This window comes from Scyliorhinus torazame, chromosome 4 (genome assembly GCF_047496885.1).
Source record: "Scyliorhinus torazame isolate Kashiwa2021f chromosome 4, sScyTor2.1, whole genome shotgun sequence".
In the NCBI taxonomy this organism is placed as follows: domain Eukaryota; kingdom Metazoa; phylum Chordata; class Chondrichthyes; order Carcharhiniformes; family Scyliorhinidae; genus Scyliorhinus; species Scyliorhinus torazame.
This window is the reverse complement of record NC_092710.1, coordinates 62,207,349-62,227,599: the sequence shown is the minus strand read 5'-3', so window position 1 is coordinate 62,227,599 and position 20,251 is coordinate 62,207,349. Positions and strand designations below refer to the sequence as shown.

General features: G+C 49.2%; 1 protein-coding gene across 6 annotated transcripts in view; it reads right to left on the bottom strand.

The window, feature by feature from the left end:
* LOC140410257 (NACHT, LRR and PYD domains-containing protein 3-like) overlaps positions 1 to 20,251 on the bottom strand; it is a 159,627-nt gene that overhangs the window by 56,912 nt on the left and 82,464 nt on the right. For 5 of the 6 annotated variants that reach the window (XM_072498218.1, XM_072498221.1, XM_072498220.1 and 2 more), the window contains 3 exons: positions 14,303 to 14,469; positions 3,671 to 3,842; positions 3,511 to 3,570 (listed from right to left, as the gene is read on the bottom strand). In XM_072498218.1, the coding sequence (XP_072354319.1) occupies positions 3,511 to 3,570; positions 3,671 to 3,842; positions 14,303 to 14,469 (399 nt within the window). Of the gene's footprint in view, positions 1 to 3,510; positions 3,571 to 3,670; positions 3,843 to 14,302; positions 14,470 to 20,251 lie in introns of those variants that run through there. The other variant, XM_072498224.1, reaches the window with a different exon arrangement.

Here is a 20,251-nt window from a genome sequence, read left to right as displayed (position 1 = left end):
ACTGGTTAGCTTAACCTCTGTGGTGGGAAAGGTGCTGGAATCAATCATGAAGGAGGAGATGACTGAACATTTGGAAAGACAAAATTCAATCCATCATTGCCAGCATGGTTTTATGAAGGGTAACTGATGCTTGACAAACTTGCGTGAGCTCTTTGAGGACATAACCAGCAATGTAGATAATGGGGAACCTGTGGATGTGGTATATCTAGACTTCCAGAAGTCATTTGACAAGGTGCCGCATAAAACACTGATCCAGAAGGTGAGATCGCAGGGAATTGGGGGTGGAATAGTAGATTGGATTGAGGATTGGCTGACTGACAGAAAGCAGAAAGTTGGGATAAATGAGTCCTTCTCTGGCTGGCAAACTGTAACTAGCGGGGTGCCACAGAGGTCAGTCCTCGGACCTCAACAGTTTATAATCTATATAAATGATCTGCAAGCAGGGATAGAGTACAACATAACAAAATTAGTGGATGATACTAAAATAGGTGGGAAAGCAAGCAGTGAAGAAGATGTAACAAATTTACAGATGGATATAGATAGGCTAAAAGATTGGGCCAAAATTTGGTAGGTGCAGTTGAATGTCGATAAGTGTGAGGATATCCATTTTGGCCGAAAAAATAGAAAGGCAAGTTATTATCTCAATGGAAAGCAGATTCAAAATGCAACTGGGCAGAGGGATCTGGGCGTCTTTGTTCATGAATCGCAGAAAGTCAGTCTGCAGGTACAGCATGTAATTAAAAAGGCAAATGGAACGTTAGCATTTATTGCAAAAGGACTGGAGTATAAAAGTAGAGAAGTGTTGTTGCAATTGCATAGAGTGTTGGTGAGACCACATCTGGAGTTTTCTGTCCAGTTTTGGTCTCCTTGGCTGAGGAAGTATGTGGTGGCATTGGAGGCAGTTCAGAGGAGGTTCACCAGATTGATTCTGGGGATGAAAGGGTTGATGTACGAGGAGCGATTAAACAGTTTGGGCTTAGGGCACCATGGTGGCACAGTGGTTAGCACTGCTGCCTCACAGCGCCGAGGACCCAGGTGCAAACCTGGCCCCGGGTCACTGTTTGTGTGGCATTGCACATTCTCTCCGTGTCTGTGTGGGTCTCACCCCCACAACCCAAAGATAAGCAGGGTAGGTGAATTGACGACGCTAAATTGTCCCTTAATTGGAAAGAAAAAGAATTGGGTACTTTAAATTGAAGAAAAAAGTTTAGGCTTATACTCGCTGGAGTTTAGGAGGATGAGAGGGGATCTGATCAAGGTATATAAAATACTAAAAGGGGTTTATAAAGTAAAATCAGACCAAATGTTCACCTTGTGGGACAATCTGGAATGAGAAATCATGGACATAGGTTGAGAGGCAGTAGGTTTAGAACGGAGATGAGGAGGAACTGCTGCTCACAGAGGGTGGTGAATTTGTGGAACTCACTACCCCATAGTACGATGGAATCAGAGTCATTAAGTGGTTTCAAGAAGGAAATAGATATATTTCTGATGGAAAACAGGTGAAAGGGATATGGGGAACAGGTGGGGAGGTGGATTTGAGACCAAGAAGACATAAGCCATGATCTGATTGACTGGTGGAGAAGGCTCGAAGCGCTGAATAAACTTCTGCTCCGAATACCTATGTTGCTATGTTGATCAAATCACCTCTTCATCTTCTTAATTCCAGGGAACAAAAATCTGTCTGAGGAATCTTTCCCTATAATTAAACTCTTGGAGTTCAAGTATCATCCTCGATATCAAATCTACACTATACTCACTCTGAGCCCAATATTTCTCTTCTGACATGTTGTATGCATGTGAGGAACTGCTCATCATCCTGTAGGTTATCATCTAACCAGGGTGTTGTATAGCTGAAGCATGACTTCTACCCCTCGCATCCTTAATAATAATCATTATTCTTGTCACAAGTAGGCTGACATTAACACTGTGAAAATCCCCTATTCGTCACATTCCGTTGCCTGTTCGGGTACACAGAGGGAGAATTCAGAATGTCCAATTCAACTAACAAGCACATCTTTCGGGACTAGTGTGAAAAAACCTTGTCCTTTAGGTTTAAAGAACAGCATTCCATTAGAGCTTTTAATTCTTCTCTGTTCATGGCATTTCAATGATTTATGTAACTGAATCTGAAAATGTCTTCAACTTACACTGTTTGCAACTTTTCACTATTTCGATAGTATCCTATTTTACCCTTTCTAAAAAAGCCCTGTCAGATCAGCGATAATCACGAGTATAGAAACTCCAGTCCACCTCATTACATCCTGTTCAGACGTAAAACTTCAGACGTAGTGCATTCCAACTGATCCACCAAAAAATATGTTGCCTGGTTTCATTTTGGCCTGAGTTTCCGATAATGCAACTTTGGGAAAGTACAAATATATTAGTCGTTACACTTGCTCAAAAAGAAATTGAGTGAGAAATTATTCTTAAGAGTAGAATGAGTAAGAAAAAGGATCTCTTTCTCGCGAACATCCACTGGAAAGCTACTCAATAAATATAAAGTCACGGTAAACATTGTCGTTTACATTTCTCCATGAATTAATTCTCTATTGCTGAACATCTGTACACATTCAAAGACTGGATGGACATTTCCTGATCACACATTTTGTGCTGTAGAAGATAATATTTCTTCAACTTTTCCAGCAGGTGTGTACAGGGTTTCACAGTGTATCAGGATCCTGCCAGGTGTGTACGGGGTTTCACAGTGTATCAGGATCCTGCCAGGTGTGTACGGGGTTTCAGTGTATCAGGATCCTGCCAGGTGTGTACAGGGTTTCACAGTGTATCAGGATCCTGCCAGGTGTGTACAGGGTTTCACAGTGTATCAGGATCCTGCCAGGTGTGTACGGGGTTTCACAGTGTATCAGGATCCTGCCAGGAGTTCGGGGTTTCACAGTGTATCAGGATCCTGCCAGGTGTGTACGGGGTTTCACAGTGTATCAGGATCCTGACAGGTGTGTACGGGGTTTCACAGGGCATCAGGATCCTGCCAGGTGTGTACGGGGTTTCAGTGTATCAGGATCCTGCCAGGTGTGTTCGGGGTTTCACAGTGTATCAGGATCCTTCCAGGTGTGTACGGGGTTTCACAGTGTATCAGGATCCTGCCAGGTGTGTACGGGGTTTCACAGGGCAACAGGATCCTGCCAGGTGTGTACAGGATTTCACAGTGTATCAGGATCCTGCCAGGTGTGTACGTGGTTTCACAGTGTATCAGGATCCTGCCAGGTGTGTTTGGGGTTTCACAGTGTATCAGGATCCTGCCAGGTGTGTACGGGGTTTCACAGGGCATCAGGATCCTGCCAGGTGTGTACAGAATTTCACAGTGTATCAGGATCCTGCCAGGTGTGTACGTATGCAGAAGGTTTTAAGAATTAATGACAAATTAAAAGTATATTCTGCCCTGTTGTCCCAACCTTTTTAGTTCTGATTTTCAGGTTCTGAAATACTCGAAACAAGTGATTCTTACAAGAGAACAAAAAGCTCAAAATCACCATGTCATTGTTTTACCTTTCAGGTGATTTGGTATTTCCGATACATCTCGCTTCACGTTCATGCGTGAATCAGAACCTGTTGAAATAAATTCATATTTCATGAAATCACATGTGTATTATTATTGTGATGTATAGTTTCAATCTAAAATTTTGTTCATTGTGTGATTTTACCGTACCAGATTCCCTTATTTCTTTCAGTATTTTGTCCAACTTTGGTACAGAATGGCGCATCTTCACAAAGGATTCCCACATTACCCTCAGGGCCTGAGAGCCTTTCTCCGTCACCAGATTTAAGAGAAGTTTGGAACTGTTCGTCCGGTTTCCCTTCTCTGCGAGTTCAGTGATTTTCTGTCACGAATTATAATGAATAATGTTGAGGATCAGAGTGAAAGATAAACATTGAGAATGAGGGAGAAATCATCTGCTCAGTGATGGGATTTACTTGTGGTTTTGAGCACAGAAAACAGTCACTGCGCTGTGTTCTGACACATGGTGAACATGGGTGATTCAGGCCATAACAGGAAACAAACCGGATGAAACTATAACAGAATTCGGAAAAATATTTCAAGGAAAATGAGGATTTAGAATCTACAAGAATTTTAATGTGATTAGTTTTCTCTGTCATGAAGTGTCCACTGCTGTTTTATTTCTGAGTAAATCAAATTGTGACAGCAGGAAATGAGTGTGAGATACAACTGGATCATATTGGACTACTGATTTCCAATATGATCCACTTGTATCTCACACTCATTTCCATCAGTGAACCTTGTGTAGTCATGACTTTCATCACCAGGTTAGAATTATATAGAGCATTTGCTATCAACAAATGTGCCACAGCTTTTCACAGAGGTGGAATCAACTGATGAACCCAATACAAAGCAAGATATGGTATGTGTGACCAAAACAAAAATGGTTATGTTTCAACCAGCAGAGGGAGGTAGATAGGTGGAACATTAAAGAGTGGGGAACAAAAAAGCTGAAATCTGGCCACAAGCGATGGTGTGAAGGAGTAAGTGCACAAGACATCAGCATCACAGCAACAGAGAATTTCAGTGACACAGGACGGCTTTGGAGCTGGATGAGGTTAAACTGGACAATTTAAAGACCAGGAGCCATTATAGATGAGCAAGTATAAACGTATCATTTGAACTGGACTTGGGGAAGGTCAGGAGACAAGCAGCAGAATTTTTGAGTTCCTCAAGATTAGAGGTAATTGAGGGCCAGCCAGGATCAAGCAAAGGTACATATGAAGATTCAGCAGATAAGCTGATTCAGGACATGAGACAGGCAATGTTACAAAGATAGAAGCAGATGATCTTTATGATGAGCTTGGAAGTTCAACTCGAAGTTTGACTGTGAGATGATTCAATATCAGACAGTGGATAGAAAGGGCATGACGAGATAGAGTCTGCACTGAGTATAGTAGACAATGGCTTTTGTCATGTTCTCTGTTTCTGCTGCACTTGGGGAGAGGGGGATGAAAGGATATGTGGGACAAGGCGGGATTAGGCTATTGAGTTGGATAATCAGCCATGATTATAATGAATGGCAGAGCAGGATCAAAGGGCCGAATGGCCTCCTGCTCTCCTATTTTGTATGTTGCTAATGTTTAACTGGATGCAAATGCAAACCGAAAAACAGCAAAATCATACAAAATGAAGACCGGCCCCAAGAATCTGAAGCCGTCCCTCCTGCACAATGCCTCAAGCTGTGCACCGAACCTCCTCAACTTCCTGTTTCAACTTTTGCTGGCAACGATTACCACCTTTAACGTTCTTCTTTTCAACTTTCCCCCTCACTCCTGAAAATCTGACCATAGGACGTCAATATCTAATGTGCACCACAATTTCCAGCTCAACCCCGCCGCCTGTAAAATATTCCGCACCCTTGCTATGGTGTTGTTAATCCTGGCACATGGAGGCAACGCATCATGCATAAAGACACTGCTCACAGAAATGTTTGTCTGGCCATTAACTAGTGAATCTCCTTTAATGACTGCATTTCTATTCTTTAGTGTTCCCCCTGTGCAGTCCCTTGCTGATGGGTGCCCTGGTCTGCACTCCTCAAACTTATTGTCCCTCCCAACAGTCTCCAATGCTGAGCATTAATTTGAGAATGGCAGACACCCCGAAGGGTCCTGTACTAACTGCTCTTCCAGAGAGCCATCCATCTACTTATGCTGAATCGTTACCGTCTCTGGGGTGACCATCCCTAGAACACGTGACTCAAGATACTCTCCACTTCTTAGAGGTTCTGCAGTGACTCTCATGGCTGCTCCTTAAGCTTAAAATGCTGAGGTCGATCGCAGGACTGGAAACACTTCCTAAACACCTGCCCCCCAAAAACACAGGATTAGTTTAGCTAGTTACTACACTATTGATTTGTTTTCGATTAGTAACTAAAACCACTGTCCCAGGTTAGAGAAAAAATACTCAACAGACACCCAGCTGCTGTCCTATGAATCACTCCTTACAGTTTTTGAAATTTTTTTTGAAAAAAACCAATCAGGTCCACACTGCTTTTCTTCTCGCCAGTACAGAGCCATGGAAAGAGACAACTTGCCTCAGCCTGAAAGGTGGAAAGGTTTCGAGGTGGCACTGGTAAATTAGAAACTAATCCTAGCAAATAATAGATGATTGGATTGGATTGGATTTGTTTATTGTCACGTGTACCGAGGTACAGTGAAAAGTATTTTTCTGCGAGCAGCTCAACAGATCATTAAGTACATGAGAAGAAAAGGGAATAAAAGAAAATACATAATAGGGCAACACAACATATACAATGTAACTACAAAAGCACTGGCATTGGATGAAGCATACAGGGTGTAGTGTTAATGAAATCAGTCCATAAGAGGGTCATTTAGGAGTCTGGTGACAGTGGGGAAGAAGCTGTTTTTGAGTCTGTTCGTGCGTGTTCTCAGACTTCTGTATCTCCTGCCCGATGGAAGAAGTTGGAAGAGTGAGTAAGCCGGGTGGGAGGGATCTTTGATTATACTGCCCGCTTTCCCCAGGCAGCGGGAGGTGTAGATGGAGTCAATGGATGGGAGGCAGGTTCGTGTGATGGACTGGGCGGTGTTCACGACTCTCTGAAATTTCTTGCGGTCCTGGGCCGAGCAGTTGCCATACCAGGCTGTGGTGCAGCCTGATAGGATGCTTTCTATGGTGCATCTGTAAAAGTTGGTAAGAGTCAATGTGGACATGCCGAATTTCCTTAGTTTCCTGAGGAAGTATAGGCGCTGTTGTGCTTTCTTGGTGGTAGCGCCGACGTGGGTGGACCAGGGCAGATTTTTGGAGATGTGCACCCCTAGGAATTTGAAACTGCTAACCATCTCCACCTCGGCCCCGTTGATGCTGACAGGGGTGTGTACAGTACTTTGCTTCCTGAAGTCAATTACCAGCTCTTTAGTTTTGCTGGCATTGAGGGAGAGATTGTTGTCGCTACACCACTCCACTAGGTTCTCTATTTCCCTCCTGTATTCGGACTCACCGTTATTCGAGATCCGGCCCACTATGGTCGTATCATCAGCAAACTTGTAGATGGAGTTGGAACCAAGTTTTGCCACGCAGTCGTGTGTGTACAGGGAGTAGAGTAGGGGGCTAAGTACGCAGCCTTGCGGGGCGCCGGTGTTGGGGACTATTGTGGAGGAGGTGTTGTTGTTCATTCTTACTGATTGTGGTCTGTTGGTCAGAAAATCGAGGATCCAGTTGCAGAGTGGGTAGCCAAGTCCTAGGTTTTGGAGCTTTGATGAGCTTGGCTGGGATTATGGTGTTGAAGGCGGAGCTGTAGTTAATAAATAGGAGTCTAATGTAGGAGTCCTTGTTTTCGAGATGCTCTAGGGATGAGTGTAGGGCCAGGGAAATGGTGTCTGATGTGGACCGGTTGCAGCAGTATGCGAATTGCAGTGGATCAAGGCGTTCTGGGAGGATGGAGGTGATGCGCTTCATGATCAACCTCTCGAAGCACTTCATTACGACTGAAGTCAGGGCCACTGGTCGGTACTCATTGAGGCACGTTGCCTGGTTCTTCTTTTGATGAGGGGTGCAATTCTCTGGAAAAAATTCTCAGTGTGGTAGCGAGCGGCAATTGCCGCAAGTTTCCCAGCACAATGCAATTCAACATCAATTGGTCCACTAAATGAGGCCTCACGGGCTTCTCGCTGCAAATAACGGCTCGCCAGCTGGTTCAGCAGGACCGTGATCTCCAGACCCCAGCTAACACGGTTGAGCGGCACTTAAGCTGCACTTGCTCAGCTAACCCCAGCTTGCTCACAACAATGGCGCCGAGGAGACTAGCCCCAAGATTCTGGGACGCTGACCTGGGGAGACTGCTAGACACAGTGGAGGCCAGGAGGGATTTCTTGTTCCCCCGAGGGTTCCGGAGGGTGTACCACAAGGCAACCAGTGCTGCCTGGGATGAGGGGGCGGTGACTTTCAGCTCGAGTAGTATGACCAAGAGGACTGGTCAGCAGTGCAGGAAGAAGGAATCTACATAGGGCAGCACGAGTGAGTAGACACCAACGTCCCCCCGCCCCACCCCCGAGACCCTTCCCCCCCCCCCCCCCCCCCCCCACACCGCACAACTCTCCATGTGACCCCCCAGTCCTCCTTCCCTGGTCTCCCTCCTTCTCAACCCCACCTTCACACGCCCTCTCCCACCACTGTGAACCAAGCGTATGGCTAACAATGCCCCCTCTGTATCTCCTCAGGAAAAGCTCGCCCACAATCAGCGGGAGAGGACCCAAACTGGCGGTGTGGTGCCGGACATAAGAATCCTTACCTCCTCAGAGGTGACGGGGGTGGCTGAGGACAGATCGGGCAGCCACAAGGAGGCTGCCGGACGACGCAGAGGCGAGGAACCACTGGGCTCCACCTGGGGGACCTGTCAAACGTGAGTTGTTATTGCCTTACTGACTGACCGATCCCTCCCGCTCACCACATGTTCATTCTTCTGCAGGTCGTCCAGCCGACGGCACCGGCCCATCCTGGGCGGCCCCCTCGCCTGACTCCAAGGAGAACACCTCGGAGGAGAGCTTTGAGGATGCCACCGTGGTCGTGGCACAGCTGTCATCCGCAACCCCCACCAGTGCAGATACACACACCTCAGTGGGACATGTTAGTGGACAGGCTTCTGGGGCACAATCTGGTGAGCACCACACTGCTGATGATGCACATCATGTGGAGGCAGGAACCCCAGGCAAGACAGCAGTCAGAAGGCTGCTGGATCCCAGGACTCAGCTGGTTCCCAGCCTGATGCTGAGCTTGTGGAAGTGGGTTACTCCCGGAGCTGATGGAGACGATAGGGAGCGGCTAAATGATGGGAGGACGTTGGATATGGGTTCGCTATCATTGACTGTATGAAAATGAGCCTTAAGTGGTGATAATTAGTTTCTCGCCACGCTACGGCGAGATCCCAATTTCGCCTATGGGAGCGGTCCGGTTGCATCACAAACTGTTTGGCGCCGGTGCGGATCTCATCTTTGGCCTCTCCCGCTATTCACCGGCCTTGTTACGCTTGAGCGAGAGCACAACGAGGCCGGAAAATCGCGCCTAACATTTTATCTGATTTAAAACTCCTTCACTTACATCGAGTTAAAATTGTGACCTTGGGTGCGGTTCAACCAAAACAATTGGATGTCCAGTTTTGTGCGCGTTTCGTGGGATGATCCCGCTATTCAACGGCACTTTGCCGTTTTTTTGGCTCGGCGAGGAACTCCCCATCGAGGCTCCACTTTAGCCATTTCCTGCACTGGCGAGCTAGACTATTCGCGAATCAGGACGCCATTTTTAAAGGCAGCCTGATCTTTCAAACCCCTCAGAGATCTCACTGTGGCCTCCAGACGCCCCCCCCCCCCAACTTCACCCAACTTACCTCTTGCAAGGTTCTCGAGCCCCTCACCCCAACTGTTATGGGCAAGGCCACCTTCCCCCCCATTCGGGCCCAGCCACCTGGGGGTCTCCAATGGCCTGGGAGACCCACCCAGGTGTTGTTATGACTGATCTACATACACGTGGACGAGTACTAAATGGCACCCTGGCGAGATCGCCCAGGCACAGCCAGTGAATCCCGGGCACCAGCAGAATCCAGCGAATGCATATTTAAATCAGGCATTGGGCTCATTTAAATATGCAGATCTGGATCTCGCCCAGCGAAAGCGAGATCCAGATTGCAATGCTTTGGGAGGAGACGTGTTTTTTTTTAAAAAATAAATATTGTTATTCCAATTTTTACATATTTTCAACAAAACCCCCCCTTACAGAAAAAAGAAAAACAAAGAACACATAAATAAACATCTTATAGCTTTGTCACATATTTCCCCAATATACAAGCCCCCCATTAAACGATAATAAACACAGTAGTAAACCCCCCCCTCCGGATTGCTGCTGCTGCTGTCCACCTCCTAACGCTCCTCTAGAAAGTCTAGGAACGGTTGCTACAGCCTGAAGAACCCTTGCACAGATCCTCTTCAGGCAAAATGTTACCCTCTCCAGTTTAATGAACCCTGCCATGTCGCTCATCCAGGCTTCCATGCTTGGGGGCCTCGCCTTCTTCCACTGTAGCAGAATCCTCCGCCGGGCTACCAGGGATGCAAAGGCAAGAATACCGGCCTCTTTCGCCTCCTGCACTCCCGGCTCGTCCGAATAGTGCAAGCCCCCAACTCGACTTAACCCGGGTGTTTACCAACTTAGACACCGTCCTCGCAACGCCCCTCCAGACCCCATCCAGCGCTGGGCACGCCCAGAACATGTGGGCGTGATTTGCTGGGCTCCCCGGACACCTCACACACCTGTCCTCTACTCCAAAAAAACGACTCAGCCTTGCCCTAGTCATGTGCGCCCTGTGCAGAACCTTAAATTGTATCAGGCTAAGCCTGGCGCAAGAGGAGGAAGAATTTACCCTACACAGAGCGTCAGCCCACGTACCCTCATCTATCTCCTCCCCCAGCTCCTCCTCCCATTTAGCTTTCAGCTCCTCCACCGAAGCCTCCACCTCCTCCTGCATCTCCTGGTAGATTGTCGAGACCTTGCCTTCTCCAACCCACACCCCCGAGAGCACACTATCCTGGCTCATACGTGCTGGCAGCAGCGGGAATTCCCTCACCTGCCGTCTTACAAACGCCCTTACCTGCATGTACCTGAAGGCATTTCCAGGGGGTGCCCGAACTTTTCCTCCAACGCCCTAAGGCTCGCAAACGTCCCATCTATAAACAGGTCCCCCATCCTTCTAATACCTGCCCTGTGTCAGCTCAGGAACCCCCCATCCATTCTCCCCGACACAAACCGATGGTTCTCTCGGATCGAGGACCACACCAAAGCCTCTGCCTCCCCCTTGTGGCGTCTCCACTGCCCCCAAATTTTGCGGGTCGCCGCCACCACTGGACTCGTGGTGTACCTTGTCGGCGGGAGCGGCAGCGGTGCCGTCACCAGCGCTCTCAGGCTCGTGCCCACACAGGACGCCATCTCCAGCCTCTTCCACCCCGCCCTGTCCCCTCCATTACCCACTTGCGTATCATCGCCACATTGGCAGCCCAGTAGTACCCACACAGATTAGGCAACGCTAGTCCTCCTCTGCCCCTGCTCTGTTCCAGAAACACCCTTTTCACCCTCAGGGTCTTTTTCGGCCATACAAACCCCATGATGCTCCTGCTGACCCGCTTAATAAAGGCCTTAGGGATCAGGATGGGGAGGCCCTGGAATATAAATAGGAACCTCAGGAGCACCGTCATCTTCACTGACTGTACCCTACTCGCCAGGGAGAGTGGCAGCATATCCTACCTTTTAAACTCCTCCTCCAACTGCTCCACCAGCCTCGTCAAGTTGAGCTTGTGTAAGGCCTCCCAGCTCCTGGCCACCTGGATCCCGAGGTACCGAAAACTCCTTTCCGCCCTCTTCAGTGGAAGCTTGTCCATCCCCCTTCCCTGGTCCCCTCGGTGTATCACGAATAGCTCACTCTTCCCATGTTGAGCTTATACCTGGAAACGTCTCCAAACTCCCTGAGGATCCGCATCACCTCCGGCATCCCCCCCATCGGGTCCACGACATACACTAACAGGTCGACCCTCCAGTTCCCAGACTTCCTCAAAGCCATTGCCAAAGGCTCAATTGCCAACGCAAATAGCAGGGGGGATAGGGGGCACCCCTGCCTCGTACCCCAGTACAGCCAAAGTATTCCGACCTCCTCCGATTTGTGGCCCCACTCGCCACCAGGGCTTCGTACAGTAACCTAACCCAACTAACGATCCCCTCCCCGAACCTCCTCAACACTTCCCACAGGTACCCCCACTCCACCCAATCAAAGGCCTTCTCTGTATCCATAGCCGCCACTATCTCCCCTTCCCCCTCAACTGCAGGCATTATGATTACATTTAGGAGCCTCCGCACATTGGTGTTTAGCTGCCTTCCCTTCACGAAACCCTTCTGGTCCTCGTGCATCACCCCCGGGACACAGTCCTCTATTCTGGTAGCCAACACCTTCGCTAACAGCTCTGCATCCACGTTGAGGAGCGAGATTGGCCTATACGACCCACACTGTAAAAGGTCCTTGTCCTGCTTCAAGATCAGCGAGATCAGCGCCCTGGACATCGTCGGGGGGGGGGGGGGGGGGGGGCCTCCCTCGCCTCATTGAAAGTCCTCACTAGTAGTGGGCCCAACAGGTCCATATACTTCCTGTAAAATTCCACCGGGAACCCATCTGGCCTTCCCCGCCTGCATACTCCCCAGCCCCTTAGTCAGATACTCCAGCCCTACCGGTGGCCGAAGCCCCGCCACCTGCCCCTCCTCTACCCTCGGGAACCTCAGCCGGTCCAGTAAACGATGCATCCCCCCCTCCTCCGTCGGGGGCTCAGACCTATACAGCCCCACATAGAAGTCTCTAAATACCCCATTTATTTCCACCGCACCCCGCATCTCTAACTCCGCCCTTTATCCCTAACTCCCCCAATCTCCCTCGCTGCCTCCCGCTTCCGAAGCTGGCGTGCCAGCATCCGGCTAGCCTTTTCCCCGTATTCATACACCGCCCCTTGCGCTTTCCTCCACTGCACCTCCGCCTTCTTGGTAGTCAACAGGTCGAACTCGGCCTGGAGGCTTCGTCGCTCCTTGAGTCGTCCCTCCTCGGGGACCTCTGCATACCATCTACCCAGATGGTTCATACCATCTGGGTAGATGGTATGCAGAGGTCCCCGAGGAGGGACGACTCAAGGAGCGACGAAGCCTCCAGGCCGAGTTCGACACCTCAACACCTTGGCTGCCGCTGGCCTCTTATCCGTCCTGGACCTAGAGAGGTCCAATGCTGGATCCAATACCACATAAATCCGGCATCGTCCCAATTCGGGGCATACACATTCACCAAGACCACCCGCACCCCCTGCAGCTTACCACTCACCATCACGTACCTACCTCCAATGTCTGCCACGATGCTCAGCGCCTCAAACGACACCCGCTTTCCCACCAAAATCGCCACAGCTCGATTCTTTGCGTCCAACAGCAAATGGAAAACCTGTCCCACCCACCCATTTCTCAGCCTAACCTGGTCTGCCACCCTCAAATGCGTCTCCTGGAGCATGACCACATATGCCTTCAGTCCTTTCAGGTGCGCGAACACACGGGCCCTCTTGACCAGCCCGTTCAGGCCTCTCACATTCCAAGTTATCAGCCGGATCAGGGGTCTGCCTGCGCACCCCCCCGCCCCCCCCCTCCCCCCGATTAGCCATCTCCCTTTCTAGGCCAGCCACGTGCCCGCGCCTCCTGCACTCTCCGTTCCCCCCAGCGGCAGACCCCCGCCCCGACTCGTTCTTCAGGCTCCAGCTTCCCTTTGGCCAATGCAGCAGCAACCCAGTTCCCCCCCTCCCCCCAGCTAGTTCCCCCTCTAGCTGCGTTGCTCCTCCCATAGCACTCCCGTATGTCAGCTGACACCTGCTGGCCCCGGCCGGTCCCGCCACTCCATCAACCCCTCCAGTGTGAGAATCTTCCCCCCCCCCCCCCAGGCCCCTCTCCCGTCCATCAGCGGGCGCTCCTCTCCCGCAACACCCCTCCCCCCCTCTTCCTTCCCTAGCACGGGAAAAAGCCTGCACTTTCCACCAAGCCGACCCCGCCTCCTCTGGCGCAGCTCCCTTTCGCGGCCTGATCTCAGCTCCCCCACCTCGGGCCTCGCCTCTCCCCTCCCGGGGGGGGGGGGGGGGGCGTTTTGAGCGTCATGAATCTTGAGGCCTCTCGCGAGATTCAACGGCTTTGTCCCGGCTACAAGGCCACCGAATCACGTCGTATATTTCAAAGAGGAAATTGTCAATCTGTGAAACAGGGGCTGGGATCCTCTGATCTCGCTCGTGGCTGGGATTCTCCGGTCCTGCTGAAAGTGAAAGCAGCCAGGACGCAAAATTCTCCATTATCCCTTGTAGTGGGGTGGCAACAGACAAGGTTGGAGAATCCCGGCAAGGCTTCCTAGGGCTGTCACTAGGTCACTGTCAGGACTGAGGTATTAAAATGCAAAATTAGATAGATTTATTTTAGAATGCCACATTTTTGAATGTAGCATATGATTAATTGGGAATATGACATCTGTAATTTTCTTTGGAGAAACAAGTGACTGTGATTCTAAATATTCTGCTGTGGTTTTCCTCACTTCATGTCTGGGTCTGTAGTGGATGAACTGTGATTGGTCAATAACTTCAATATCATTGCAGCAGGTGACTGTCATGATGTTAGACAGTGATTCAGACAGACTTTTTTCACCGTATCCAACAGTTCATTTGTGATTACTCAGTCTGTTCTGCGATAAGAAAATAATCCAAACACATTTCGTGTCCTCCCACTTACCCCATGTTCTTTTCCACTGAAATGCCTCCTGTATGTTAACAATAAGCTGACTCCATCCACCACCTCTTCAATCGCCTGTTCTAATCTGTCCTGGTAGAATTTTGTCAACTGGAACAGTTGGTAATCATTGTACTTCATCAAGAACTCAGTGTTTGTAGAGTTCGGATCTGTGAACAGAAACAAAGATGAAACACATTATCGACTTTCTGCTCAGTCTGCTTTAATATATTTTCTATTGAACAAGCAATTTCCCATTTGAATCACGGTATCAAGCATCAACTTCAAATCTGTACAAACCGCATATGCTACATTTCATTGATCTGTGTGGTCAGTTCTTAATATAATTATCAAACTGGTCAAGCACGACTTACCTTTAGTTTATCAATTCCAGCCTCCTGGATTATCTTCTGTAAATCCAAATGTTCACTAATTTGACCTCAAAATACAAATACCAAGGCCTGGATTTTTTTCTCAAGATTGGTCTCGCAAGGCCTCCATCTAAAACGTCTGCTTGAGCTTCCGATTTTCAGTTCGGAGAATAGGACTTGATGCAGGCGACCCAGGACCAAGTGAGGATCCTGTCAGCTGTGTTGGCATGCTCGGAAGAAGGTCTACCTTGGGACTCCAGCCCTTAACCCTCAACCCCTTCACCCACTAATCATGTCCCATCAAAGCCATCTCATGCCCCTCACAGACCCCACGGCCTCATGCCAAGCTATGCTCCTGAAAAAGACCCCTTATGGACCCTCATGCCCCCCCATGTCAAGGTATGTCGAAGTCAAACAATCCCCATGGCCCAATGGCAAGGTATGACTGCCCAAACAAGCCTCCCATGCCAAGGTGTGCTCCCCCCACATGCCTCCATGGCTCCTTATAACTCAGTCAAAAATGCCAATGCATGCCAACCCATGCCCCCCACCCACCACCCTTTACCTTGAAACCTACCATGCCAATTCAACTATTATCCACCATGTGCAGACCTCAGGACAATGCAGAGATGGAATATAACTTTATTTAATAGAAATTCATTTTAAGTGTTTAAAATTCACTATATTGAGAAACAAAACTCTCATTCATAAAAACCCATTAACTACATTTACATTAATTACTTCAACTTAACAAAGTCTTTTAACAACAAACATTTAATTACAAACATATGAACATGCAAATTAGGGGCAGGTATAAGGCGCTCTGCCATTCAATAATCTCATGTTGCGTCTTGTACAATAAAGAAGTCCAAAGTTATCATTGAAATAACACAATGCTCTTTATCTTGATTCCCAATTTCTTGGAAAAAGTATGTCTCATAAATATTTTCATATTTTCTACCTAATTGTTGACTGGAGAAACACTTCCGGTTTTGTCGCTGTCATGATATGCAGACATGCACATAATGAGATACAGACAAGCAGAGACAGGCAATTAATGAACACAGAGAACAGGACATAACCAATCAGCAGGCAGAACACCTGGGGGTGGTTTCCCACTATAAAAGGCACAAGGCACTCACACTCCGCCTCTTTCCACTGGGGGCATCGACAGAATGAGTCAGGGTGTATCTATATCACATAACACCTCCAGCACGTGGCTAAGAGCTAGTCTGGTTCAGTCAGACAGAGTAATCACACTTAGGTTAGCAGAGAGTCGAACTCACAGAGAACTGTGCTAACTGTGTAACAGGTTCAATAAATCAGATTGAACTAACTTCAAGGTCTGGAGCATCTTTCAGTTAAAGCTGAATCCAGTTGCACCCTTGTTATCTCAGTGTGCTTAACACAACATGACACCAGGAGACTGCTATCCCTAGGTGGTTTACCTCAATCTGTTCCGCGACGACCAGCAAATGTATCCCGGCACCATGGAGAAGATCAAGGCTCCTCAACAGCTGCGGACCTCTGGCAATCTCAGTGGCAACTGGTGGACTTTCAAGCAAAAGTTTCTGCTGTACACTGAAGCTTCAGACCCTCGTGGGTGCGTCTGATGCCAGGAAGATTGTGCTTCTCCTCTCATCTGCGGGGGATCAAGCCATCCAACTCTTCAACTCGTTCAGCTTCGCCGAAGACCAGGACAAGACAAAGTTTCAGACCATCCTGGACAAGTTTGATAGCCATCGTGAAGTGGACATCAATGAAATCTTCGAGCGCTATATATTCAAACAACGCCTACAAGGTAAAGATGAATCTTTCAACTCCTTAACTAATCTCCGTCTACTAGCGCTGACCTGCAACTTTGGGGATATTGCTGACTCCATGATCAGAGACCAAATTGTTTTTGGAGTGCACTCTGATCCTCTGAGAGAGCAGCTTTTAAAAATCAAGCACACGGGGCAGCACGGTAGCCTTGTGGATAGCACAATTGCTTCACAGCTCCAGGGTCCCAGGTTCGATTCCGGCTTGGGTCACTGTCTGTGCGGAGTCTGCACATCCTCCCCGTGTGTGCGTGGGTTTCCTCCGGGTGCTCCGGTTTCCTCCCACAGTCCAAAGATGTGCAGGTTAGGTGGATTGGCCATGATAAATTGCCCTTAGTCTCCAAAATTGCCCTTAGTGTTGAGTGGGGTTACTGGGTTATGGGGATAGGGTGGCGGTGTTGACCTTGGGTAGGGTGCTCTTTCCAAGAGCCGGTGCAGACTCGATGGGCCGAATGGCCTCCTTCTGCACTGTAATTTCTATGTAAATTTCTATGTAAATCTATGACCCTGCCGGTCGCGATTGAAACATGTACAGTGCATGAGCACGCCAAAAATCGGTATTCCCAATACAAATTGGCTGAAAATGAGAAACTTGCATCCCACGAGGCAGAGTATGTGCAGGCCATCGCCCGGATGCAGCACCTCAGCATTGAAGAAAGCAGCCATTTTGCGTGCTCTTCCCGGAGCCCCACGCGATGCAAACGGGATAACGAAGCGGCCGATCACCACACTGCGCAGATGCGAACGTCTGCCGACCGCACTGCGCATGTGCACGGAGCTTAACGATGCTGATGTCATGACGTGCCCGAACTGTAGCACCGCCCACTTAAAGAAACACTGCCCTGCAAGAGGCAGGCGATGTTTAAATTGCGGAAAGCATGGACACGATGCAGCCTTGTGCAGGTCTGCACCTACAGTCAAGGGCCAGCGCTCCCAATTCCAACGCAGGCGCGTTATGAGTGTACAATAAGGTTCACAGAATTCTGATCCTGGCAGTACAACGGATCCAGAGGGCGACTGCCTGGAGTCCCCCTACCATGTGGGCACATTACCACATGAGAACATGCCTCACCAAAATCATCGCAAAGCCAGTCCATCCTCACTGTAGATTCTGCGGACGAATGGCGTACGATGATTTAAGTAAATCACTGCTCTATCCAGTTCAAGCTGGATACAGTGCTTCTGCCAATCTCCTTTCACAGGCAGATTTCAACCGCATCAAGAAGCCACCCAAGCTCCTTCCAGCAGCCTGCCAGCTCCTGGACTATAACGGCAATGCCATCACAGCACTGGGATCCTGCCATCTGCTCGTCTCCAACAGGAGCATTCACGCAAGGTTAAAGTGTGAAATCGTCAAGCCAGACAGGGCCTCCCTACTCGGCGCACATGCATGCAAGCAGCTAAACCTTGTGCAGTGGGTCTACACAATTACCTTCCCCAACGTGGATCTTCAAGCCAGCATTGACGACATTCTCGCTCAGTATCCAGATGTGTTTGATGGGATGGGCACTCTGCCATATCGGTACAAGATCCTGCTACGGCCTGATGCCACGCCTGTGGTCCACGCACCATGCCGGGTCCCGGCTCCACTGAAGGAGCGCCTGAAGGCACAGCTCAAGGATTTTCAGGACCAGGGTATCATTTCCAAAGTTACAGAACCGACTGACTGGGTCAGCTCGATGGCGTGTGTAAAAAAGCCTTCGGGGGAGCTGCGGATTTGCATTGATCCAAAGGATCTTAACCAGAATATAATGCGGGAACACTACCCCATCCTGAAGCGGGAGGAACTCACAAGTGAGATGGCACATGCCCGGTTTTTCACCAAGTTAGATGCGTCACATGGATTCTGGCAAATCCAGCTGGATGAGTCCAGCAGAAGGCTCTGCACCTTCAACACACCGTTTGGCAGGTACTGCTATAATCGTCTGCTGTTCGGCATTGTCTCAGCCTCGGAGATCTCCCATAGAATAATGGAGCAGATGATGGAGGGCATTGAAGGGGTTCGTGTGTATGTGGACGACGTTATCATATGGTCCACGACCCCCGAAGAGCACATCTCTTCTCTCCAGCAGGTCTTCCGTCGTGTCCATGCCAATGGCCTCAAGCTGAACAGGGCCAAGTGTTGCTTTGGCATGTTGACACTTAAGTTCTTAGGTGACCAGATATCTCAGCAGGGTGTGCGCCCGGACACAGACAATGTCAAGGCCATCGAAGCCATAAAGACAAGAAGGCGGTGCTGCGCTTCCTAGCCATGGTAAACATTTTGGGCAAGTTTATCCCAAACCTGGCCTCACACACCATGGCCCTCAGACACCTGGCGAAAAAGTCCACTGCCTTTGAGTGGCAGGCAGCTCATCAGGCAGAGTGGTTGGAGCTGAAAGCCAAGCTCACCACTGCACCAGTATTGGCATTTTTTGACCCTGACAGGGAAAAGAAAATCTCGACAGATGCGAGCCAGGACGGCATCGGCACGGTGTTGCTCCAGCGTGATGACACCTCATCCTGGGCAGCGGATGCCTATGCATCAAGGGCGATGACGCCCACCGAGCAGCGGTATGCCCAAATCGAAAAGGAATGCCTGGGCCTTCTCACTGGAATTCTCAAGTTCCACGACTATGTATGCGGCCTGCTGACATTCATCGTCGAGACGGACCACAGGCCTCTGGTCCACATTATCCACAACGACATGACGCCCTGGCTGCAGCGCATCCTCCTCAGACTCATCAGAAGATACGACTTTGAACTAGTGTACACGCCTGGCAAGGAGCTCATTATTGCGGATGCCTTGTCCCGCTCCATAACCTTGCCTAGTGAATCGCTGGCATTCATCCAACAGATTGAATCACAGGTGCAGCTGTGTGCCAGCAACCTCCCTGCGTCGGATGAAAAGTTGATTCGTATTCGCGACGAGACAGCCAAAGACCCTCTTCTGCAGTGTGTTATGCACCACCTCGCCAATGGCTGGCAAAAAGGGCAGTGCCCTCAATTCTTCAATGTGAAGGTCGAACTGACAATGGTTGATGATATCCTCCTCAAGCTGGACCGCATTGTCATTCCACTCAGTCTCCAGAGCTTGGTGCTCCGGCAAATCCACGAGGGACATCTAGGTGTTGAGAAGTGCAGGCGCAGAGCCAGGCAAGCTGTCTACTGGCCTGGGATTAGTCAGGACATCTCGAATATGGTCCTCAATTGTCCGACCTGTCAACGCTTCCAGCCAGCACTGAGCAAGGAAACGCATCAGCGTGACCTTCCCCTGGTCCGACCTGAGGAAGGAGCTGCGTTCCGAAAGCTAATGATTCTAAACAAACCTGTTGGACTTTATTCTGGTGTTGTAAGACTTCTTATCATGGATTAACTCTCCTTCAGTGCCCCGTATCTGCAAGAACTAAATAGGCAATATAGGTCAATTAGAAATAATTCAGTCTATTCCCAGGTCATTGTGATCTCTGGTTAAAACTCATTCTATTACCAAGTTTAGCTTTGAGCTACAATAGCCAGCAAAGGCTTTGAGACTGCTCTCAAGTCTGCAGGAGACTCCTCCAATTGTTGCCTCGGGAGTGCATCATCTGCAACGGAACCTAAAGCATAAATAAACTGACTTGGTGCTTTTACAATCACAGAATCATGGAATGTTGAAATTATGAAGGAAGGCTGAACCGCCGAGAACATAGAACATTACAGCACAGTACAGGCCCTTCGGCCCTCGATGTTGCGCCGACCTGTGAAACCACTCTAAAGCCCATCTACACTATTCCCTTATC